This window comes from Melanostigma gelatinosum (genome assembly GCF_949748355.1).
Source record: "Melanostigma gelatinosum genome assembly, chromosome: 2".
NCBI classification, from domain to species: Eukaryota; Metazoa; Chordata; class Actinopteri; order Perciformes; family Zoarcidae; genus Melanostigma; species Melanostigma gelatinosum.
In genome coordinates, this window is record NC_136635.1 from 22,119,383 (window position 1) to 22,144,958 (window position 25,576).

The 25,576-nt window shown below is 42.3% G+C and overlaps 2 protein-coding genes across 2 annotated transcripts; both read right to left on the reverse strand.

Moving 5' to 3' along the window:
* Window positions 1–117: 117 nt before the first annotated feature.
* Window positions 118–14,657, reverse strand: LOC306796388 (aminopeptidase N-like). Its single transcript, XM_079295278.1, has 21 exons — window positions 14,479–14,657; window positions 10,360–11,093; window positions 9,531–9,673; window positions 8,138–8,277; window positions 7,782–7,908; window positions 7,154–7,308; window positions 6,567–6,680; window positions 6,295–6,438; window positions 5,782–5,847; window positions 5,546–5,611; window positions 5,278–5,453; window positions 4,608–4,684; window positions 4,324–4,457; window positions 4,060–4,115; window positions 3,834–3,981; window positions 3,066–3,157; window positions 2,772–2,882; window positions 2,351–2,518; window positions 1,340–1,480; window positions 999–1,080; window positions 118–873 (listed from the first exon to the last, which is right to left on the reverse strand). The coding sequence occupies exons 2-21, from the start codon at window positions 10,962–10,964 to the stop codon at window positions 721–723; spliced, it is 2,898 nt and encodes a 965-aa protein (XP_079151404.1). The 5' UTR covers window positions 10,965–11,093; window positions 14,479–14,657; the 3' UTR covers window positions 118–720.
* A 258-nt stretch (window positions 14,658–14,915) lies between these two features.
* ap3s2 (adaptor related protein complex 3 subunit sigma 2) lies at window positions 14,916–21,651 on the reverse strand. The gene is made up of 6 exons (XM_079285630.1): window positions 21,484–21,651; window positions 20,029–20,120; window positions 19,361–19,472; window positions 18,310–18,381; window positions 17,075–17,182; window positions 14,916–16,000 (listed from the first exon to the last, which is right to left on the reverse strand). The coding sequence occupies exons 1-6, from the start codon at window positions 21,550–21,552 to the stop codon at window positions 15,875–15,877; spliced, it is 579 nt and encodes a 192-aa protein (XP_079141756.1). The 5' UTR covers window positions 21,553–21,651; the 3' UTR covers window positions 14,916–15,874.
* Between the last annotated feature and the right edge of the window lie 3,925 nt (window positions 21,652–25,576).

Genomic DNA, 25,576 nt, shown 5'->3' on the forward strand with positions numbered 1-25,576 from the left:
AGGGGTTTATGTGGATCCTTTCGTTTTTATCAGTGTTAAACACAGACTGTGAACAGTGACTATCAGAGATCAGGGAATACATTTTGTATAAAGAAAACTAGACACAGATATCAGGTGTTTCTGAGCCTTTTTGATTTATTTCTCATTTGAGTCTTTGCATAAACTTTGCAGACAACTAGTACATCATGTAGTGCAATGATTTATGATTTAATCAAGTAAAAAAAAAAAGACGAGAACAAGAAGCCTAATAAAAATCAAAACAGTCTCTTTCTCTCCTATCACTGAACGGCAAATGGATTTTCAATGTAAAGACGGCCAGTGTTGAGAATGACTTAACATTGAGAGGGACTTTTTGTTAATGACTTTACAAGAAACTGCAGGAAAAGTTAGTTTACAAGTTAACATCCCATCATGAATATGGTCCATTGGGTGCATTGCATACATCTGAGAATAAAAATAAATGTCTTTTACGTGAAACAATCATTTGTTAAATGGTTTTCTCTCTGATGATCACAGAGCAGAGGTAACAGCTGCATTACTGATATCTTTTGACACACGTGGCCCACTGCTCACCATATGTCTGACCCTTTGCACTTAAGTGGATGACCAGTGAGTGTCAGTTGACTGTTTCCAAGAAGATGATTATAGTGATTGTCCTTCATTACGTATCCCTGACGGTACAAACAAAAATAGTGTGTAATTTTGAGCATCCCAGTGTTCTCATGTGGACTCGTCAATAAACCACTTCAGCACATGGGCTTTGTTCTCTGCCAACCATTTGATGTTGGCTGTGGTCTTCTCTATAGCCTGCTCCAGGGCCAAGGTGGCTGAGCCAAAACCAACATGCAGGTTGTCTTCTTTAAATTTCTTCAGCTGGAGAGAGACAAAAACAAAAAAAGCAAAAGACAAACTGAATTTCTGTTGCCTTGCTTTTGCTCTAAATACAGGGAAATACTGTGTTTACTTCAGTGTGGTTGTGACTGCGTGGGCAGGCTTACCTCCTGTAACTCAAACTCTGTAGAAAATCTCTTTGTGATTCCATTGATGAGATTGGAGAAGGAAAATGATCCTTGTCCATACCTAATAGAGAAAATAAAGATGCTATTCACACACTTGAAAGGTAAAGTGATATAATGATGGAGATCAGCAGAGGGAAATTGGGTTATATCCTGCTGTTGACCTCATTGAACATCTGTCTGACCTCAGATAAATGTCCCTCTAAACAGGAAAGACTGCAAATTAAGTCTGATGGTGTGGACATTCGTGAAGGCTCAAAAGCTGTTCAAAACATCAGAAGGACTTAATATATGGTTATTATTGCTTGTGTGGATGCTCTTACTGCTCGAAAATGTAGCTCCATCTTGCTCTGACAAAGTTCCAGGCCAGCGGCATCCCAACAATGTTTCGGGCGATGTACTGGATGGTAGATGTGGCGTCTTGCTTGCGGATTTTAGTTGGGTCTAGGGTGTACTCCAGATACCTGAGTCAGCCAAAACATGTTCTTACAAAGCAAGCTTTTCCAAAACACTATTCTAATACATTTAGCTGAAGATCATTTGTTACACTTGCTGTGTTAAGTGCATAAATGCGTTCACACCAACAAGTATGGCAAAATGCAGCCCACTAAGAGTACCCAGATAGGGGACTCATAACGGTCAAAAAGGGAATTAGCACAAGGCAAAAGCCAGTGGTCGAATTAAGAGTAAATAGTAAAAAAATATGCTAAAAGTGAGACAACTGACTCTTGAACAACCTACAATCACCCTCTTACAAATGAAAAAGGAGCAATAAAACACAACTGTTTTCATTAATACACTTAGGTGTTTTGCTGTGACAGTCTTTCTTGGTCTTATTTTACGTTAGCTTACAGTGGCTAACGTTAGCCAACGCCAAGAAAAAATTAAGTAAATATTGCTGTGAAACTGACATTACTGAGTCAGTTTGCTGACTGTGACTGTTCTTTTCCTATGCCATTTAAGGATGTTACAAAAAAAACAATTCAGTGTTTTTTTACGTGTCATTGTCCTGTCATTGTTACTTGTGCTCAAAGTGAATGCTGTTCAACAAAAGTTACATCCGCACATCCTACAGTCTCACATGCTACAGGAAATCTCTAGGTTAAACTTTTGTCGAATGGTCGAACAAAATTTCAGATCAATGTGCAACGTATAAATCCAACGTATAAATTTAATTGAATTCTTATTAATTACCCAGGTCTGTCTTTGAGAGTACAGAAAATAAATATAAAAATGTAACTTTTATGGCATTGTGCATTGTGTGGATAGATGATTGTCTCATTCGCAAACTCCTTATAGGTGAATACTCGCACAAATTTGGATGTCGCACATACCTGTTCAACAGCCATGGGATTTTGGTGCAGGCCATGGCCGACCTGAGCCTGGAAGCTTCGGATGCAAGAGTGGCGTTCTTGAACATTCTCCAGGCAAAGTCCCACTCCTCCACACCGCCAAAGGCTATGGCACTGCAGTAAACCGTGCTTTTCAAGTTGGGATGGATCCTGGTCAACATCAAAGTAAACACACAATAGAGTAGAAAATGAATACCAAACACATAGACTCTCTCCCCACATATGCAGCCGATGTGTAACGGAACACTGCTAGTTAGCTAGCTACAGCTAATGTTTGTACAGTCATTTTACTGACTGTCTTTTGGCTTTCTGGCGAATTAACTTGGCCTGCACAACCAGTCAAGTTGTGGGAATAGGAAATCTTGAACCACAAAACCACAGCCTTCAACTGCTCTGTACTCACGGGTTGTGATGTGGATTTTCCATCCACTGTCTGTACCAGCTGTTGATCAGCTCGCTGCAACCCTGCACACCCGTACTGCAAGCTATTCCAATAGCATTGATCTGATTATACCTGAGAAGGGGGATGTTTGAGAAATTGCGGGAAACTGCAATATAGCATGACAATACCCAATAAGTGTGAGAGATATAGAAACATTCTAAATTAAATATTGTATTGAATTGAATCACGTCACCAAATAGTAAGTCACCTGCTTTTTGCCATAAAGAATACATCCACTGGTGCACAAATTCTTACTGGTCAGTGTGTCCTGTAGGTACTTTGGTCCAGTTAGCTGTAATCATCTTGAAGTGCTCAAAAAGTGGTTGGATTTGTTTCTTGAGGTATGGCTAAAATACAAATGTATATATCAGTCGTAGTTCTTATGTCCAGTTGTTTTACACTTTCCCTTTATCCATTTCTCGTGTTATACTATGTACACACTAGGAGGGACACAGCAGCAGGCAACAAGGCCATTTCAATGGAAGCCAGTGATATGAAGCTACATACTGCCGCCTAATACTTGTCTCTGTATGACGAGCATGGCATGCTACAAATCAAAATTGCAGTTTACATCCATGTCTGTCCAAAATGTCATCAATTCATCATTTTATTCAATTACATTTGTGTGAAATAATCATAATTAGCATATACATTCTTGAGTTATGGCTAAAAATAGGTTTTGTGAGGTCACAGTGACCTTTGACCACCAAATTCTAATAAGTTTATCCTTGAGTCCAGTTGAATGGTTATGCCAAATTTGAAGAAATTCCCTTTAGGTATTCCTGAGATATCGCGTTCACGAGAATGCACCAGATGTATGGACGGACGGACAAACGGAAGAAATAAAAGGTCCAGTGTTGAGGCATAAAAATGCCGTTGGCCAGGTGCTATTTAACGACACAACTATGGCAACTCTTCACACCGTCTTGGCGACAATGTAGCTGGCCACGCTTGGCCGTTCTGTTGCTTTTGTCGCTTTGAGTGTGAACATAGCATTAGTATTCATAGTTAAGCAGTATCAACCTGTAAAGCTCCGTAGACCTCAGTGCGGTCGAACATGAGGATGTAGTAGTTGAGGTTTCTCAGAGCTGACTCCCAGGGGATGTAGTCTCTTTCCTTGGACAGGTATTTGGTCGTTGTCAGGGCCAATGTTGTATTGATTATTTTGGCTCTACACAAAGGAAACACATTCTTTGCAGACATCCAATGTGTAAAGGATTTAATACTTAAAATAGTTATTTTTCTTTACCTTGCTAGGTTGAACGCATCATCTATTATCTGTGCTCTGTTGATGATTGATAAGACCTGAAAGAAACAACATAAACAAACAAGTCCATGTTCAAATTCACATACACAGACAACCAAACCCGAATCAAACAGAATAGCCTCAGAATACCTCTGCAACAAGCCACGCCCTCTCTTTTTGTATGCATCCAAAAGTGGACATACAGCACATACAAAAAGTTGTCACTGCTTAGGATGAAAAAGTTCTGTGAATGGGCATGTGACTCACCTGATGGTTGGTGTTGAGCAGGGAAAGGAGACGATCCCAGTTGTCAAGATCATAGTTCACCCTAAAGTACCCAACTACATTGGTGTTGGCCAGCACCCAGTCCTCTCCTGTAACTCTCATCAGAGAGTGGGTGTCTGATGGGAAATAGTAAAGAAAGATGTGCAAGATATTCAGTTAATGCCATGACCAGAGATTGGTCGAGTCCACTTTTCTGGTAGGAAAACTTTTCTTCTGTAGTATTCAGATCTAATATAGAAAAGCAATGGGTGTTAGTATGATAGTACCTGTCTCTTGAAGAAGCCAGTACTGTTGCTGCTCCACACCTGTCTTCATCCATTTGATCGGGACAAACCATGTGTAACTGGACCAACACAGATAAAGACGATGAGTGACAAAGTGGAACAATGATGGTTCCAAGCCATGCTAGCGGCATGGCTCTAGGGATAACAATGTCTTGGTCCTGGGACAGAGGATGTTGTATGTGTACAATTTTAAAGCCGTCTGAGGCAAATTTGTGATTTGTGATTTTGGGCTATACAATATAAACTGAATTGAATTGAATGTCAGGCTATTGGTCGGTCTTTCTGTTGGACTATTGGATGGATTGCTTTGAAATATGGCACAGATATTCATGGTCCCCAGAGAATTAATCCTGTTGACTTTGGTAATGCCTGAACTTTTTTCATCCAGCACCAGCACATGGTTCACATTTGTGTATTTGGGTGGAATGTTTCAACAACCATTTGATAGATTGCCATAAAATTAGGTACATACATTTGTGTCATCCTCATGATGTATTGCAATAACTTTGGTGGTCCTCGTAAATTTCGTCTTCTTTTCATCAAAATTCAACATTTCCAAATACTTGCAAAGCTAATAACATTCCCATGAGCCTCCGCTGTACCTTTTGTTAAGTACATGGAACATGCAGGATAAGGTTGAACTGATTCCTACTTGAACTGAGAGGGCCTGTTCACGACAGAGTCTGGATCCAACAGGAAATGTTTCTGGGTGATACTTCCTGTCCGGGTGTCAATAGTGACCACTGGGAAGCCCATCTGAAGAGTCCAGCGGTTCATGATGTCGTGGATGGTGTGAGGAATATGCATACCTGGTGTGTTTTCAACTGCCTGACAACAAACAAAGAGTCGCAAGAATTTGAGAAGAAACACACCCAGGGACTCATTGGCAGGTGACAATTGCAGTTTTTAACTGTACCGACCTGCTGGAGATGGTCCCACAAGTCTGTGTACACTGTGTTGCCGAAGGCGAATTTGTTCAGGTAAGACTGAGAAGAGACAGCGAATACAATTGAAAGTGAACTCACACACACCAGAATGAATGAACATGAATGTGGTTTGGTTCTGCTTCTAGTGTGTGCACATACACACACAATCACAGTAGCAGTAGTCATAAGGTCATAAGGTGATGAGGCCCTTTAACAGAGTTAATACTCACACTGAGTCCTTTGGCAAACACAGGCTCGGTAAGAAACTCCGACAGCATCCTGAGCACTGCCGCTCCCTGACAACACCAAACACAGAAACCACCAAAAATTGGCTGGTTTAAACTTCTCATAACAGCAAAGCATTTTGCATCAAATCCAATATACAAGATGATTTCACGATGAGGCAACAGGGCTCCTGATTCAGGAAATTATAAGATTCATCATACTGAATATTTTTTTATTCAAAGGTGTTATAGTTTTCTTGGGTGTTTGTGCTAAATGCAATTAAAAGAGAGAGAGAGATAATAGATTAGGTAAAACTGCCTGTAGGGGAAAGCAAAAACAAATTTAATTGGCTTGACATTATACCAATGTCACAAGGTATTGCCTCATTTTTGGGTATGCTCCTTACTCAATACGAATAAATGACATTCTGGAAATGTGCGAAAGGGTAATATTGTAACTGTATGTCTGTATAAGATCCTCCATCAGATAAGGTATGGCATATTGTCAGAGAAGCAAACCTTGCTGTAGGAGATGGTGTTGAACATCTCGCTGATCTGAGCAGGGGTGTTGACCTCCTCTTCTCGTCGGGACAGCGGGTGGGAGGAGGCCAGGGCGTCCACAGCAAACACCTTGTACACGTCGGACATTATGATCTCATCTTTCTGCAGCCAAGCAGATGGATGAGTGAGGAAAGGCTTTCTGACCCAACCGTACCTGTGGGACCACATTGATCTGCGAAATACAATTGACAAGGCCCGCTGTCTTTTGAAGGTACAAGCCTGGCTCTTACAATGCTCCAGGTGGGCTCAGCGTAGTCGGCTCCAAGGTACTCCACGTATGACGCGAAGCCCTCATTCAACCACAGGTCATTCCACCACTGCAAAGTCACCAGGTTGCCAAACCACTTAAAAAAAAGAATTTAAAAAACATAACACATCATGAGTAAAGCGATAAAGAGTTCGCCAAAGTCATGCCTCAGTTTAGCTTCAGGGAACCATGAAAACTGTTGCTGTTTGAATGTGACTTAAGATTTTGGCCAATATTAACACTGAAGTTCAACTCCAAGAAATATAACAAGCTTAAGAAAATACCCAACCACAGAGTTTCACATTACTTATGATGAGAGGCTTTCAATCGATCTAAAAGGGAGCAGGGGGTGAATATCTGTCATCTGCCTTTGTAAAGGGAGGTTGAGTACTTTGGCCAAGTGTATGTTTACAACATTACTAGAGTGGAGCTGAGATTGAGTTTGCACCAAATGAGTGTCCTGATCATAAACTCCTATTTCAATTTACTATAAAATATTTATTTCTCTCCGGATTAATTAAACCGGATCAGATGCAATGGTAGCAATTTGTCAGGAATATTATGGCCTACCATGTGTGCGAGTTCGTGGGAGATGACAAATGTAATTCTCTTTTTGTTTCCAGTTGAGGACATGATGGGGTCAAAGAGCAGGGCCGTCTCCCTGTATGTGACCAGACCCCAGTTCTCCATTGCCCCAGCATTGAAGTCAGGCAGAGCGATCTGATCTGGGGATGATAAGAAATGCATAAAAAATCTGAGAATTCTTCAGCATTTTAATGTTACCTTGCAATTCAGACACCTTCAGGACATTTTTCCAAGAAGGGTACGGCAGCTAAATTTGACATTTTTCTGATATCACGATTAGTGCTCGTTCCAATAGAATATCAGTTGTTTGGTTGTTTACCATCCACATTGTGTATTTGATAAAAGAAGAAGTTGGTTAAAAAACTTTTCTTTTTTTTTTTAATCGAAGAAAAGTGGGGTTGAAATGCACTTGAATTAATTTACCCCGAGTCATTGTCTATCATCGAAGTACATGTCTGCTGAAAACCAAGGTTTTTAAATGAGCTTGAGCAGAGACAATAGAGCATATTCAGGAAAACTGAATGGGGCTAAGTGGGATAAAGGAAATGAGAATCGCATTTCTATCTTCAAAGGAAAATGTTTGCCCCCGCATGCCAATGCATAGTTGACCTACCTGACTTGGAGAGCGGGTATGTTGCATTGTAGTAGTGCTCATAGAACTGAAGAATCGCCCCTGTGATGTTGAGAGCATAGTCACCCTGTCTGCAATCTATGGCTTTTCTTCGAGCCCAGATTCGGATCTGCAAAGAATGAGGCAGCTTTGAGGCCATAAAAACGAATAAAAGAGGCATCCTTTCTCTTTTCTAACATTTTGGTATTCTGAGGTCAGAGGAATAGAATCCAGATGGTGTGACCTCTGACCCTCATCAACACTGGTTGTTTGTACTGCGTTTGGTCTATGATCCAAATGAATTTGTTTGCTGACCACACAGGTAATGTAAAAAGATAAAGGGAACAAAAATGCCTTACCAACAAATCGTTGTTTTGGGTTGACTTAATGTTAACAAAGTCACTGACAATAAACGCCAGCAGATATGTGGACATTCTCTCTGTGGGCTCAAATGTAGTCACTCTGACAGGCACGCTGTCAATGACAGAGTCTTTAGTGCCTGTTGGGGGAGGGGAAGAGTTAGACTCTGACACTCTGTAAGCATTAACAGCATCTAGTTGCTGATTTTCTCATAACATGTCAAAGTTATTAATTATTGACTGTCTCACACATAACACACTCTGCTCTGAAAGTAACTTTTATCACAAACAGCTCATATATATTCTACCAAGCACCATTTGTGTTGTACTGCTATTGTGTTTTCAATATTCTCTATTCTCAATATTCCTCTTTGATAGTGCTTATAGTTAGGGCTGGCTCTGGCTTGCCTTGGACCGGCCCATGGACAAACTGATACAGGCAAAAACTACAGGGGGACTTCCTACACTGAGCACCTCTCTCCTCCTCTTCTTCACCTCCGTCTGTATGCATTGATGTCCCATTAATGCTCATTACTAACTTTACTTCTTCCCCGGAGTATTTGTGCTTTCTCGCCTCACAGGATGACCGCAGTTTTATCTGGACACTGGTTCTTCAACCAGCCATGGCCCTGCTGACACCTACTACGATTATTAACATTATTAATCCTATTACCGATACCATTAATGCACAGTACTGATTTTGTCTCTTCCCCGGAGTCCTTGTGCTTCCTCTCCTCACAGGTTTCCATGGAGCATGGTTTCATCTGGACCCTGGTCCCTCCTCCTACCATGGCCCTGCTGACTCCAACTGCTAATATCACTTTTATTATTACTCACATTACTATTTCATATTACCGATACCATTAATGCACATTATTGACCTGCTTCTTCACCAGAGTCTCTGTGCTTTCTCGCCTCACAGGTTCCTGTGTATCCGGGTTTACCTGGACCAGGTGTTGCCTCCTGTCGTGGTTCTGTCATACATTGAATGTGCTGTAATTACATTGACTGTGTTGTAATTCACTATCCTGTTCTACACATGACATCATTGCACTTCTGTCCATCCTGGGAGACGGATCCCTCCTCTATTGCTCTCCCACAGGTTTCTTCCTCTTTCCTCCCCGTTAAAGGGTTTTTTGGGGAGTTTTTCCTGTTCTGATGTGAGGGTCCCGGGACAAGAGGATGTCAAATGTGTACATATTGTAAAGCCCTCTGAGGCAAATTTGTAATTTGTGATTTTGGGCTATACAAAAATAAATTGAATTGAATTGAATTGAATATGTTTTTCTATTTTTATGTGAATATCACACAATTTCGCTTTTGCAATGACCCAGATTCTATTGAGATTTGTGACAGGACAAAAATTTGAAAGGACTGTGTTCCTGAAACCAACCAATTTCCATGCCGTTTGACAGAGCCACGGTGTCTTGGTCGTGGATGATGGTGACGTTGAAGACGGCTTTCATGGCGGGCTCGTCGAAGCAGGGGAAGGCTTTCCTGGCATACGTGGCTTGCATCTGCGAGGTAGCGACAACTCTGCAAAATGTTCCAATGAAGCATTAACACAAAATAGACAGCAACGAGGCGGAATACCATGCCATGGTAATTAGGTGCTGCTGTTAAAGGGACCCCAAAATCATATATAAACATTTTCCCACATACCTGTAGTGCTATTTACCAATCCGCATTGTTTTAGTGTGAGTTGCTTAGTTTTGGAGATATCGGCCGTAGACATGTTCGCCTCGCCTCAAAATATAATGGGACTATTTGGCACTCAGCTTGTGGTAAAATTGTGGTAAAAAAATACATGTGAAAAACTCAACAGCAATGTCTCTTTTCAGAAGTCATGACCCGGTTACTCAGGATAATTCACATGATTCTTGTTGCACTTTCACGCAGGAACTTTTTTCTTTTTAACCAACTGGATACCATTAATCTATATCTCGCCCTGTCACGATCCACTCGACCATGAGTAGATGCACACTTCCTCCTGTATCATGATATGGCTGCACAAGAAGATAGGTCTTTGGAGCTTTGGGCACCACAAGCTGACTGCCGTATAGTCCCATTATAGTCGAGAGAAGGCAGACATCTCCATGGCGAATATCTCCAACACTAGGCAACTCCATCCAAAACAACCTAGATTGATGAATAGCACTACAGGTAAAAGGAAAAGAGAACAATGATGGTGCACCAATATTCTATGCTCTGCCATTGCTTACTTTCTCACACCATCCTCGGTGTATTCACTTCTGTAGAAGCCTTGCAGGTCATCCGCCAGCTCCCCCTGAAATTCAGTGTAAAGCACGTATGACGCTCCGACAGCTAGTCTGCTCTGTAGCTGAAGCACCAGATACTCCGTCTTCACGACAAGCCAAGACATCCGTATGGCGGGCGGGGTGGCCTCACCCAGGCCAGTAAGCACAGCATAGTGCCCATAGAAGTGGGTGAGGTTAAGCTTGTTGGAGTGGACGATTATGAGGTCCGTTTCCTTCACACATCTGACGACCACCGCTGACTGTCCGGTGAAGATGTACATGCCGTCCGTTTCGGGCTTCAGTCGGGGCCACAGGGTGACATTGTAGGAGACAGGAACAAGGGAGACTGGGAGTCTGTAGTGGTCCCAGGGCTCCTTCGGGCCGAAGGGGGTGGTGAAGGGCGTGGGCATGCTGGTGCTGTCTGAGTCTCCGTCTCCAGGCTTGGCTCGATTCTTGGCCCGTTCCTTGTCGTAGGCGATGGACAGAGCTATAATCGTAGCCAGAGCGGTGGCCGCCAGCGCGAGAATCCCGCGGCCCACATTTTTACTGACATAGTACACTTTCCCCATGTCCGACTCAGGAGGGCGGAGAGGAACTCTGAGGGGTCTCAGTCTGTGTTTATCCAGTACAGCAGGTCTCTTCCCTCCTCAGTTAATGGCTGAGCTATTAACATGGCAAAAAAGGCAATTTCATAAGACCTGAGGAGAAATGGAAAGATCGGAAGGTCATTCAGTCTGCTACCCAGCAGCTTTTAGAAATGGTGCACGATCAGTGTTGGCGTTGTAGTTTCATTGTTATGCTACAAGTAGAGTGTCATAATCTTATTTTAGACATTCATCTTCAGTAATTATAATAAACACACATTACCAGCATCCTCAACTAGTCCGAAAACAGGGTTTTACAATGTCTGCCACCACGAAATCTACAAAATGTATTCACAACTGCTTTTTGATACTTTTGCATGGCACTCCAGAGAACACTCAGAACTCGTATAATGACGTGCAACACAAAGTCAATCCGTGCCACAAAGCTTATGGAAAAGTGGTCAGTTGGGGAAGCGGAGGAGTAGACGGATGGCGTTGGATAAAAAAAGCATCACATTGTTCAATAATACTGAATAAACCCTGTGTTTCTCTGCTTGTTTACACTGCAGTCATCTCTTTTATGAGTTATTGTATTCATGTAATCTGGCTTGTAAATATTTTGTGGAAAAGGGCCTATGCTTTTAACCTGTGCTGAAGGATGAGTGTTGCATATAGTTTTACCTCGAAACTGTAATTATACTGGTTTCCAGCAAGCAGCCTTTTTTTGTAAATATTAATAAAGATATTATGACATAGTGGCCATAGTGTTTCTACCACCATGCTGCGTACATCCTTGATTGCTGTCTGTGATGAATGTGTATATTGTAACATATTTCCGCGCATTGTAATTTCCATTTGACTTTGTCATCAAGTTTTCCGTGAGTGTCATTTATTTTGGTTAAAACAACAACCAGCAGGGCAAACAATAGTCATGGATCATTTTACAACTAAGAATGACGAGGAGAGAAATAGACCGTATCACTTCTCTACAGCCATGAACAATTTATTAGAACAAAGATCAAAGCGTGACATTATAAAACAGCTGTAAATGTAGCTTATCGATAAGACAACTGACATCTATCCGTGACATTATTTGACGTGAGCAGCAGCCTGGCCTTTCATATCGTCCCAACTCATAAACTGCAGACCATAAAGGCTCAACACGGTCTCACAATCGATAAGTGGTCAAAATCCCTTTAAATTGTCAGTCACTGCACTGGGATCAGCTGTGGGAAGAGGAAAACTCAAATCACAATTTGTTCCTTTTATCATTTGAAAAAAACGAATGTCCTGACTATGCATTTTCCCCCCGAGTATAACGTCCTCCCTTTCCTTCCTATCTGATTGCATGTGCACACAGCTGTTTCCTCTGGAACATCTTCATGTTATCACCTTGTGGGAGAACACGAGAAACACCCAGAGGTGTCGCAACCACAGCGATGCCAGCACATGTCAGCTTGGACAATAAAATACATCCTTGAATCTGTAATTAGGCTTTATTCGCAGACCGATAATTCTCCATTTGATTATTATGATGGTAACAGACATTTCTTGAGCAAAAACCATGCAGCGTCTGAAAGATAAAAACATCTCCGGTACAAAGGCAGAGTGCTGTAGCTACATAAGCACTGAAGTTGAGAAAAAGGGGGTTTGAAGTTTTCAGGCTACACAGCAAATTGTGAAACCGATAGAAAGCTTGTAGTGCCATTAAATGTATGCCTTTTTTTGGCTGATTATTTTAGGGTGTATGTCTGCCTCACTATTATTAACATGTATATATATTGAAATCAATATCATTCATTAATTAGCAATTTAGTACGTAAGTGCTTCACCACACCATATGAGCTGAAAGCCAAGATAGTAGTTGTCCTACGGAGACCTGCTAGTTAGCTTTAGCAGGAGTTTAGCTGCTGCTTTTCTCCATCAGGATTGGATTTAGTCACTGCCTCATTTTGTTATGGGGACTAACAAACTGAATTGAAATACTATGTCTGTCTCTTGAAAATCTATATTAGTCATTCACACAAACCAGGTGGAAAAAAAATAAAAATAAACAAATCTAGCTTTAGTTTTAGCTAATGCTAATCTATCACACAAGCTAGCATGTGCTTAGGCTCGTCTATGTAGCGTATGTTGTGTTTTGGCTTAGTTTTCAGACATTTTTTGTAGTTACTGCATATTTAGATGTTGTTGGACTACAGACAGCAAACAAATGAAGGTCTTCTCAACTCAATTTTTTACCAAATATGTAGTTAATGCTATTACCCGAAATCAGTCATCGTCTGTTTGAAAATATGTGAGAAATAATAAAATGTGTTACATTTTTATAAAAAAATCCTAATAATGGGTAAGGTTGGGCTTGTTGTGAAATGTAGTCCTATAGGCTACATTGCAGATATACAATATTAAATCTTAACAGACCACAACTATTCTCTTCCAGGTGCAGTCTGTTCTAAAAGTAAAAGATGATGCCATTGTTTTTCAAGGTGAAGCACAATCAAGGGGTTAACGAGCCGACAGAGAGCGGGTTAATCTTGTGAGTGGAAAATGTTTATCTTGGGCGCACACAATCGCATCATGGAGTAAAACATGACAACAAAAGAGCGAAGTGATTTTAACAGACTCTCCTCTTTGGCTCCCTACAAGTGCTGTGTATTCTTATTGGTCACAACCGGCACAATGGCTCCTTTGTTGGTAATGGCAGACATATTCTGCTTTTGGCATGTGGACTGTTAATTCGTCAAGATATCTGGGAAGGATTTAAACTGGCCACCTGCCTTCCACTGTAAAACTTAATCTGGTCCATATGGAGAAATAAATCACCAGCATTACTCGCACTCATTTTGTTTGCATGGTTTTCTGTCTTCACTCACATTTTGCCATTTCTACCAGATTCCCTTTTCGTCTCATCTCAAGAACGTGATGCTAAAATACCTTTTAGTGGCCATCCACGCTTTTGCATTATTGCTCTACCTGCACATGAACCTGTGATCAGCTCTGTGCGGTCTCCGCTCCATACTGTACTGACAAACTTCAGCCAGCTGCGAGAGCTGCAGAGTTTACTTCCAGTACAGCCCACGCTGGATGTTGGCAACCAATGAATACACAGCAGAGGCAGTAAATCAAACTGGGACTTCAAATACACTATAATTTCTGTATTTACTGTTTGCATACTATTGAAGAAGTGGTCACCAGCCTTGGTATATGTTGCATTTGAACTGAAACTGATGGTTAGTGATCATCTTTGTTTTCATAAACAGCATTTCCCAGCAGATGTATTCTCCTGACACTGAATTCATGCACCATTTGTGAACAGTCAGGGATGAATCATTTTGTTGCAGACCAATTCTGAGAAACTATCTTCTGCGCAACAATGCACCAGATGCCAAAGGCTGGAAAGCTAAGACACCAGCTGGTAGGATCAGACACAACTTGCAATTTAAGGAGTAAACTTAGCATGCAGCACGTTTGAAATAACATGTGGGAGAACAGTACATACCAAACCTTGTGTAGCTGGACGTCCACCGCGAGCTCTGGTTTAAGTCTGCACGAGACGCAGAAGTGGAGCTGGAATGATCCCGGGGCTGATGTGAAACACTTACAGCCTGCATCTGGGAGGGTGGATGTGGGAGGTGGTGAGAGCTGACCACAGGTTTTTCCTGGGGATGTAGGCAGGGAACAGCTTCCCTCAATTCAAACCCCCCCCAGCCCCCCAAATAATCCCTAAATTAGTGAGAGGGTGGGGGGGGGGGGGGGAGGACCTGAAAGAATGAGGCTGTATCAACAAGACATTGTGGTTGAGCAGAAAGAAATCAGATCCTCAGAGGTACAGAGTGTTCTGCCCAGGGAGGCTGGTTGACCACAGCCCGGTGACTCAGCATACCTGCTGACGAGGATAAAAAAACTCCACGTTGAATGAGCAAAACACAGCCATGGGGGAATGCATTTTCATTTATTTAATTTACAACGGCGAGAAATGTCTTTGACAGGACGTAAAAGTGAAACTTTATCGGCGGCATGGCTTGAAAGAACGTGATCACAAAATGACCAGCCAACAAAGATACAAACACACGTTATACAAACACTTAACAATAGCCTGTTGCCTCTCTGAACAGTTGTTGGCGAGATCCTATTGCAGCACATTGGAACTTGGCTAGAACTAGACAGCATTTACATTTGCTGCACTGAGCACAATCTGCACCCTGGAGAGCCATAATGTCATTCGCAAATTACAAGGACGTCGGGAACACAACATATTACAGAGAAAGGAAAACAAGCTGAGACAAAAGCAGAGGAGTCTAATCCCAGTCCGTATGAACACACACACACACACGGAGGAGATAAAGATGTGTTTTAGTAATTATAAGCCAACACTGAAGCCAAAAAAGATCTTATTACGGTGAGTCCAACAAAGCTCGATCCAGATAGAGGGGAACGTTGTCAATCCCCGGGCGCTACGACCGCTGATGGATGTCAGACATTTGGACGAGTTGTGCAAGAAAATAGGCACCGGGCCAACGCAGTCTTTCTTTTGGCGGGAGTAGGAAATCAACTGGAGAAATACAAACTAACACATAGACAGAGAGAATAGCAGGAAATACATACCGGTACATATTCAAATTCCTCTTGATGCTTTGTAGAATCAAACTGTACATTGTTGTGCAAATCCGTCAACGAGCGTTAATCTGCAACTTGTGTACAGCAGAACTCGAAAAGAATCCACTGCTCGTCGCCAGTTCATATGAAAAGATAGGAATGAGGGGAGAGAATAAGCTGCTGTGGTCCCATGATACACATGTAAAACAGTTTTTTTCTCTCTAGTAACAACAGAACTGGGTGGAGGGGAGCTGCATCAGTAGTACATCAGCCCTGCGGAGCTCAGCGGGGATGGCCGTTCAGAACGGGGAGAGGCTCGGCACTTTGATATTGATGTCTCCGATGTTGATGTTGCGGGGAATCTCGGGCAGGTTCATGTTCTTCACGGCAGAGACGGCGCGAGCGGGGGCTGCCGACAGACCTCCCTGCCGAAATAAGACATGGGAAAGCAGAGTGGAATCTGGGTGTGATTACAGCATCTTTATTTATTTGTTGGCATATTTGTTTTTTCTATGGCAAAAAAACTCCTGTATGACTACTGTCAGCATTTTATGAAAGTAGGAAAAAACAACCATACTGAACTAATATTCTTTGCATCTTTTAGTCTACTTACAACATATTGAACATACTTAACTGACAAACATTTTGAAAGTGTGCCTGAGAGGTCATGTCGCCAACACTGTTTATGATGTGGTTGAGGAACCGTTATGGAAATGTCTCCTTGTCAGTACTTACAAGCAAATTCACAGATTCTTCAGGGCTGGCTGCTGAACTGAAACCTTAAAGGAACAGTTCTACATTTCGGAAATATTCTGATTTGCTTTCTTGCCAAGAATTACGGTAGTCCAGACCCACTTCAGTTTTTGTACAGATTTAACGATTGTGATACGTGTAAATTAGGGAGCTGTAGAAGTGCTGGTAGGCAGATTCTGTTACCTTTGGACGGAGTCCCGCAGGCTGTTAAGCCCGGCCTTTATGCTAAGCTAAGCTAACACTCTCCTGGTTGTAGCGGTCGATAAAAGGAAAGTTAGCTTCACAGTTTTCAAATGTGTTGATTTTACACACCAAAGTCTGTTTCCAGGACTTGGGGAATACTGCTGCATATCTGTCTTAAGCTACACAAAGTCTGATAAATAGCCTCAAGTGATGTCACTCGAGTCCGCTTTGGTTGGCGCTGAAGACTACAATTGAAAAGGTGGAGTACTCCTTTAAACATTTGTTATTTCTGAAAGCTGGATCAGTCTCATTTATGCTCGTCTGTATTTTTCATGAATGTAGCTCGCTAGCTAGCTGTGGGAAGCACATTCCTAGCTACTAGGCCTGCTAAGCTCTGATTGGTCAGTTGTTTCAACAACATCAACAGCAACATCAGACCTGTCTGGATCGCTGGACACATCCGAGATGTGGGCGGCGATTCACAGGTCTGCTACCAGGCTAATGACGGTGATGTTTAATGTCATGACACTGGCATGATCCTTTAACGTGGCTGACGGACTGACCTCGGACTTCTCCATGCGGTTGTGCAGTTCCACCTGGGCTACGATCTCATTCATGTTGGTCTCCAGCACCATGCCTCCCATCACCACCTCCTGCAAGATGTAATGGACCTGCGGACGGACGCCTCACAGCAGTCAGAACACAAGATTTTAGTCTCTAGTGAAAGTATTTCCCAATTCCAGCTTCGGAACATTCCTCCAGCTAAACCCCCACAGCACCACATGACATCAATTTCCTGCTGGGAAAATTCAATCAAGATAGCCGTATAGAGATGTGCTCTATTAGTCTCCTGCAACACTCGTTGTAGTCTGAACACAGCGCGGGGCGATCCTTCTCAAAGGAGCCTGCGTACCGTTCAGACGCGATTCTTTGAAATCCACATCGTTTACCAGGAGAAACCTTGAACACCGACGGTTTGGACGATTTCTCAACAAAGAAATGCAGCTCTCGAGACAAACTGTCGCGCAAAGCAGGCATTTCAGAGCTCCTTCAACAAGCCCAGTTTGATTTACTATATTAATAAAAAACATTCTGGGCCCATACCCCGAAAGGAAGTGGATCAATTACAGCAGCAGGCTGTTTCTGAAAAGCAGCTGGCTGCATGGAGAAGTCACACACACAACTACACTGCACGATTTTCTGGTGTTGTTGGAGACGTTTCTGGTGTTTTGACTCTGACGTGAAAGCACGTACCGTTCTGCACTGTCGTGAACGAGCAGCGGGAGCTGCCGTGAGCCGCCCCAAAGCACTACTCTCACAGCAGCCTCGCGCAGCAGTCCCAGCTGCAGTCAGCGCAGAGAGGAGAGGAGACGCACTCTCGGCGTATTCATATATCTGCACTCTGCAGTTAGTGTATTTATAGGTGTTGAGCTTCATTTTTACGCAAAACAAATAATAACCGTAGCTGTGGCGTCATAATGAGGACAGCAGTGAAGGCCCAGGTATAAAATGCACGGCCTGCCACTGAGTAAACCTAATGGAGTAAACATGAACAAAAACATTCCCATGGTCTTACAGATACCTAAGCTTCATGTTTCAAGGCGCACTGTGCCAATGTGTTTTTAATATTTATTTATATTTTTTATTGCCTAAAACGCACCCAAAAACACCGGCAAAGAAGATGTTTCCCATGTAGAAGTTGACCCTCCTGCAGCTGCCACTCAGCAAAATAATTTCCTTGTCATACTTTCTATTATCGCAGAGTCTGCACTGCTTCCGAGCCTCGACCCCCACTCACCTTGTCCATGTGGAATATGAGGTCCAGCTCGCAGACGTTTTCAAAGCATTTATCCAGCGTCTCCACAAACACCTATGAATCAAGAAGAAGAAGAAGAAGAAGAAGAAGAAGAAGAAGAAGAAGAAGAAGAAGAAGAAGAAGAAGAAGAAGAAGAAGAAGAAGAAGAAGAAGAAGAAGAAGAAGAAGAAGAAGAAGAAGAAGAAGAAGAAGAAGATCTGGACGGTCAATCGTCTCACTTCTCAAATACACTTCAAATGTTGTTGTGGTACAGAGAAATGGTTAATATGGTTCGTAGAGATTTTGATTATATTCTAGGGTTTAAAAAGAATCGGAGATTATCGTTAATTAGCATAGTTCTTATAGATCTGCTTAGCTGAAAGAACCAGCTTAAACAGGCCAATAAGAAAAGTGAGGTAAAGATGGTGCTGGTCCAAAACTGCAGGAAGCCAGTGGTTATGTTTCATTCAGAACATTTTTAATAAACGACAGAAATGGCGACTGATTTCGCAAATAAAACCAATATCGATGACATCAATAAATTGCAGGTTATTTATTGAAACTATTCCTACTTTTGTCGGGTTTTGTGTTGGTTAAGGCGATGAGGTTCAGGCAGACTCTGTGTAATTGTGGCTTGTTTTGTATCTCTGTTATTCCCCTTTATTGACGATGACGCTGATTTGCCGCTGATAAATATCTGACGTCAGCGTTCAGTGGGCGGACTGAGCAGGTCGGTGGCATTGCTTAACTTTTAGGGCACTAATTGTTACGAGTGTGCAATAAAGACATCTTTATTATTCTTTATCGTCTCATCCACAGAGATTTTCCATCGAGATCAGCAACAGAGTTAAGTTTCATTTCTCAGATCCACCAGCATTAAAAACAACCAGTGAGGAGGCAACGGGTTCGATTCCCAAAATGAATCAGATGCAGCATAATGTAATGGAAAGGAGCTTGTTAAGCAGCTCGGGGGAGCGAGGCAGAAGAGTCTTCGTTCCACCTTCGGACACCACACATTGTAACGAATATGTCTGGAAGCAGAGTAGAAGCTGACCTGGATCAGGTCCAGGATGCCGAGCTCACTCTCAGACGAGTCCACGCAGAAGACAAAGTAGAGGGTCGCGTAGTGCCGGTAGATGAGCTTGTAGTCTGAACCACCGATGAGACTGCAAGAAGATTACCAAAACAAAAGGCAATCTTATAAGAAAATTCTAGCTTTGTGCTGTGAGTAATGGTGACAGCGGGGAATGAAACAAATAAGTGTTTGCTATAAAACTCACAGTCAGAGTTCGGCGTGTAAATGAGTTGATGAGAGAAATGAAAAAAAGAGTCCACTTTTGTGAGTTTTGCCTCCATCTATTGGATAAAGTCATGCTACTGCAGCTGCAGTCAGCTGCTGATCAGCTGCTCGTCTTTGCTGCCAAGTGACATCAAACCAGGCTGACAAAGTCCACACAGGTGGCCCAGGGTTTATAGTCATGAGTATAAAGTGAGTCATGAAGTCACTTTATGAGTCATGGAGTTGTGTTCCAGTCTCAAAGTAAAAAAAAACAGAGTTCGGTCGCAGCAGCTTGTCTGTAATTCGTGCAGCCATCACCACCAACAAACACACAGTGACAGTCTTTTTAGATGCACACGTAGTAGAAACACGAGCTCGGTTATTCCCTTGTCAAAGCACGATTTTTCGTACGGAATGGTCGCCAAAAAGACAGCAATACTCGCCTTCCACCCTCCAAGAAGTTGCAGACGTTGTCGTCTCTTTTGGATACCAGATGGAAAGTCTCCCGAATGATCTGCTGCTGCATCTCTTCCGCCTGCAGGAAAACATGTTGCACAGTCTGTTAAGTGACAACCATTCTGGGAAATGTAGTCTGTGTTTGGTTCATAAATTCACTCTACGGGCACCCGCCATTGTTTTGAGTGATATTTCATTTTTAAACTTTTACTTGGCTGATATAGTACTGTCTTGTCATACCAAATGAAAGTATTTTACACAAAACTCTCCACAAAAACGTAATTTGCTCAAACTGATAAGACTTCAGTGCATTCGTAAATTCCCACTCACAGATAATAGGCACAAGTACAGTGTCATATCATTGCAACGGTTGATGTTTAAGATAAGAGCCTTGATAACCACATTATCTGGTCACTTGTGGACAATGGAGGAAGTATTCAGATCCTTTACTGAAGTAAAAGTACCAAGCTCACACTGTAACAACTAAAGTAAATGTCCTGCATTGAAAATGTTATTTATGTAAAAGAATGTAAGTATAACTAGGAAATGTATTGAAGTATTAAAAGTACTCAATGCAGACAAATGGCCTCTGTGATTATATATTATCATGAGATCATTATTACACATGCATTTACATAAAAGTCGGATTTTACTGATGTAGTTGAAGTGGAGCTGCTGTTTAACTTTGTTAAGTGATGCAACTAACGAGTATTTCCATTACGGATTAATCTGCTGATCGTTTCCTCCGTTAATTGATTGATCAATTGGTATGGGGATTTGGGAATAATGCAATTTAATCATTAATCTTTCTAAACCACTCACAACTATCTGAGTGTAATGGAACAGTATCTACCGAAGCAACAGTTACTGGAGAGGAGTTATTATTAATAATAAGTGTTGATGTTCACGTTTGATTCATTGCTCTCTGTGACAGACATAGGCCACCTTTTACCTGCAGTTATAAGCTAAAAGCATAAAAAGACAGGTGGTGAATGATCCAAAGTCTGTGATTACTAGCTAACTAAGCCAATAAGTACAGTACGTAGTAATAATGTATTTGTACAAAGCATACAAGTTACTTGTGTTTTATCTTAATACGGCTAAATTACAACTGTTTAGTGCTGCTTAGGGAGGTATACATAGTTACATATGTTACAAAGAGAGATGTTTGCCTCAATAAGAGGAACTGACACTATAAAGTGGCTAGTTAGCTACACCATTGCAAGCTATCATCCGTTTATTTATTGTAAATTGGTTAATGACAAACAATTTGACCACACACACACACACACACACATGTATGTATGTATATGACGAGATCTTGAACATTTGTGATGGGGATTGTGCACTAGCTGACAAAAGGTCATACAACGCTCGATGAGTAAACACAGCAACAGAACGATGCTAATGTTTTGAACTGCGACCCCCCCACAAATACTTACAAAATATTGATAGAATCTGATCAGCCGCGGCTTTCCGTGGTTGTTAAATATCAGGATGGATTTAATCATGTCTGTTCTTTTGTGTTGTCAAATGACAATATGGAGTTATTATTAAACTGTTACGGTCTTTGCTGTTTAGATTACGTTAGCGAGAATGCTAAAAGCTCTCTCAGCTGCCGGATGAGCTAGTTACATCCGGTTGCGTCTCCACATTCAGCAGTCGACCTCTGACGAACACCTCCAACTCTTTGTTCCGGGCAGGAAGAGCGCTGAGAGCGAGGCATGAAGACACGACAGCATCCAGATGATCAGACACCTGGGTATGTGGGAACCATGTTAACGGGGATGTGAAGAACCAAGTTTCTAATTTTCCATGTCAATAACATATCCCAGGGATCAGGCTAAAACTTGGACAGCTGGACACAATCTACCGTGATCAATCAGTCAGAAATAATAATAGTTCAGACACAATGTGTTGGATACATTTGTGCTGGGTAAATGTGAAGATGACTGGATTTACAGTGTACTTTGTGGCTCTAATTCACTCGAAATATCAGCACGCAGGATATGAAATGTACTGTGTGTCCCTGCTTCTTATAAACATTTGTAGAATTGTTCCTTGTGTGCCAACCACTTCCCAAAACACATCGGTAAGACATCTTTAGACGTAGACACCATTGAATCTAATACAGGAGCCCTGTGGTATAGCAGTTTATTGATGCTCATTTTATTGAATACATTTTTTTCCCCATTCAGTGTGTGCACTGTTGAGGGTTTACACTGTTCCTCTTTCTCTGTGTTTTCCATGTGTCATCAGGAGTTCTGAGACTTCCTACCGCCACATTACATCATTTCGCACTCTTTGTTACTAATGCACCAGCAACTGAGGCACCACGCTAATTACTGGACCCTTTGTCTCCTGGCTGCCTTGAAATCTCAAAGCTGTGATGTCACACTAGCTGTACCTTTCCGTGTTGTGACCAACAGCAGTCGGCAGAATCTGATCTAAAGCAACAGCGTGCATTGTAAAAAGCAAAAGATTCCAAAATCAATCAAGGAACAATGGCGATAAGTACACCCCCGCCAACACTCTTGAGCAAATTTTTCCTGAACTGCATTACTAACGGCTGCCTCCCAAATGCTTGAATCGATGGTGACCACCCTGTGCAACAAAGCATCATTTGAAAGGTCGTCATGCATCAAAAGGCAAGGGGCCCTTTTCAATGAAGGCACTTTGACGTGTATGAGAGGTCTTGTGAAAACAGCAGGAAACGCACATGGCGTAAAAGATAAACACTGGCTGAATGCAATGTATCTGCAGCATGCTGGGTCATTGCCCGCTGGGCCATTTGAATGGAAGAGAACCATCGTTAATGTAATCGGTAACACCTGAGCTCGTCCTATTAGAAGTTAAATGTCTTACTTTCATCTTAGCAGGAGTTAATAGGCCTTAAGATGAATGTCCTGGGACCTTAACTTCTGCTGTGTTTAAAATGGACACCATTGTGTTCATGTGCATTCATGTGAGTGCTGCATATTGGCAAACTATTTGCAGATTTTTTTTTTTTTTTCTTGAAACGAAGGGGATTTTGCATCTTTGTGATTTATTTTGGTATCTAATTATAAAGCAAGGAATCTCTCTGTCTGTCCGTCTGTCAGACGTTTTATTTCAATTAAAACTAACAATAATCGTAAAACTAAAGGCGGAAGCAGGGTGAACAGGTTGTGGCTGAGTTGGGTTTTATCTTTTAATTACCTTTCGCCTCTTCGCAGGCACCCCTTGTCACCAATATCGCCGATGCTCAGTCGATGGGTACCAACGATGTTCTGGGCGTCTCAATTACCCGCTGTAGAGCCCTCCTGTCCTGGGCCATGCACACCCCATGCCAGTTTGCAATGTTTCCATTCAGGATGCTTTCTATTGCTCCTCTGTACAAGTTGACAATAACTTGGCACAGGACTTCTGCCTTCTTAAGTTTCCTTAAGAAATACAGCTTGATATGAGCTTTCTTCACCAGGATGGAGATGTGTGAGGACCATGTCAGGTTGTTTGCAAGTCTGATTCCCAAGAACTTAAAGCTGTTAACTTGCTCCACCTCAGCTCCATTGATATAGACAGGGGTGTGCGCCGTCCAGTTCCTTGGTTTTACTGACGTTGAGCAGTAGGTGGTTCTCTGAGCACCACTCTGTAAGATTGTCGATTTCTGAACTCTAATTGTTGTTCGTAATCCGGCCGATGACGGTATAGTGCCATCTGCAAGGTGTACTGCTCAGTGTTGAGTCTGACACTGTTTGGATGAGCGGTTCTCAAGAAAGCGTCACCACAGGCCAAGCATTCGGCCCGTTTTGAACAGACATGTTTTCAACAGACACTGCACTAGCAAAAGGGGAGAAGATACAAAAGGACTTCTGATGATTGCTGTGTCATCAGTATAGGATCTACAGTTCATGGTCTACACAAGTATCTAATTCTACATTATATCCTACCTTATCTATCAGATGGGGGTTCCTGTGGCAAAGCTTATTGGGTCTTTGGGTCTACTGTCAGTCCACCTTGGGGATTCTTGAACCACAACTACCCAACTGCTTCCAAACCAGGCCAGCTGACACTCAGCATTTCTGCGTGATCAGAGCCCAGCGACATCAAACCGTCAGGCCGCATTTCCTGTTCTGATTTCATATCCATTAATTCTCTGTTGTACGTTTTTCATCATTAGTGCAGCGAAGCCACCCGTGCTGTTGTCTGGCATATCATCTATTATTTCCCCTCTAAATTCCCTTCCTCCTGCATGAGCACGGTGGAAAACAAACAGACGCTCATTAGCATGTGTGACCCGTTGGTGGTAAACAGGCTTATTTCCACATGCGTGCAGTGCGAGAATGGACTCCACCGGGACAGTCGAGGTAGGTGGGCCCGCCGGCTGCCTTCATGGGGACTTTAATGGAGACTTAACAAATGCAAGTGGACAGGCACAACATTCTCTGGCACAGGGAGGTCATGTTGGGACAGTGAGCACTTGTTAGAGGCTGACTCACTCTATGCTGGACTCTTGGGTGGCCACCGTCCGATATTCACTTCAGTTTTAATGTGCATTTATTTTTGTCTCCCTCCATTCAGTGCTAATTGTTGGATTGTGACGGACGGCGAGTGCTGTCTGCCAGAGCTGAGGTAATGTGCGGCGTTCGAATAATGCCTCTGTGCTCCTGCTCTGTGAAGTGATGAAAGCGGCCTGTATTTACGGGGATAATCAAAACTGTAAGGGGCTCTTCTGTCTGCGTTTTTTGTTTACCGTCTGCTTCTCCCACAGCACCGTAAGCTGCTGGCCCGTGGCCTCGGACCTCAGAAGAGCCTTGCAACCGTACCTGTCCGCGTCTCAAACGAAGTGTGATGAGGTGAGTTGTTTTAAATTCCTGACAAACGAGTGAGGTAACTGTCTCCCTTTTTATATTTAGCTTGCAAGGCTACAGTATGGTATTATTTTGCCTCTCAGTTTTGTGGATGTTTTTGGCGCTCAATAGGCCATGCAAGGCCAAGGTTAACAGTAATCCCTGTTTAGCTCTATGGCTCAGCACTGTCAGGGTTGTTGGATCTGTAGCCACCGTGACCTCCCATGATAACAACATGCGCAAAGACAAAAATAATTCACAGTTTAAACCATGCCTTCAAGAAAGAATACATTCATATTTTCATAGTTTGCTTCAGCACATTAGAGCTTTTACCCCTCCCTCTTATTTGACTGCAGATTTGAAGCTTGCAGTGTCCACTCCCCTCAAGATGGCAGCATTTTGGTGTCTTTTCAGGGGAAACCCAGCGCCGAATGTTTTTGCATGAGCTGCTACCAAGCAAGCTCCAAAAGACATGACTACGTGATGAATTTTGTGGTATAATAAGGCATGGGGCTTAAGATCAATGCACTTTTTGATAGTAAATTTGAATATAATATGATTTATATTCTAGTCCATGAAACAAAGTTAAATACTATAATGTAATATCATAATGTAAAAACAACCATGCCCACAAATTATAGAATTGTCTGTGTAACTATAAGACAGATATGACACACGCACTCAAAAACAATATGTGAATACCAAG

Bases quoted from the DNA above. Each gene is read 5' to 3' on its own strand.
- ap3s2 (XM_079285630.1), bottom strand. From the start codon at position 21,552: ATGATTAAATCCATCCTGATATTTAACAACCACGGAAAGCCGCGGCTG. The intron at 20,121-21,483 runs GTAAGTATTTGT...GTTTTCCTGCAG, and splicing joins TCAGATTCTATCAATATTTT to GCGGAAGAGATGCAGCAGCA. The intron at 18,382-19,360 runs GTCAGCTTCTAC...CTTGATTCATAG, and splicing joins GCATCCTGGACCTGATCCAG to GTGTTTGTGGAGACGCTGGA.
- LOC306796388 (XM_079295278.1), bottom strand. From the start codon at position 10,964: ATGGGGAAAGTGTACTATGTCAGTAAAAATGTGGGCCGCGGGATTCTC. The intron at 7,309-7,781 runs GTAGGTCAACTA...TATCATCCCCAG, and splicing joins ATACCCGCTCTCCAAGTCAG to ATCAGATCGCTCTGCCTGAC. The intron at 2,883-3,065 runs GTAAGAATTTGT...CCCCCTTCTCAG, and splicing joins CCTACAGGACACACTGACCA to GTATAATCAGATCAATGCTA.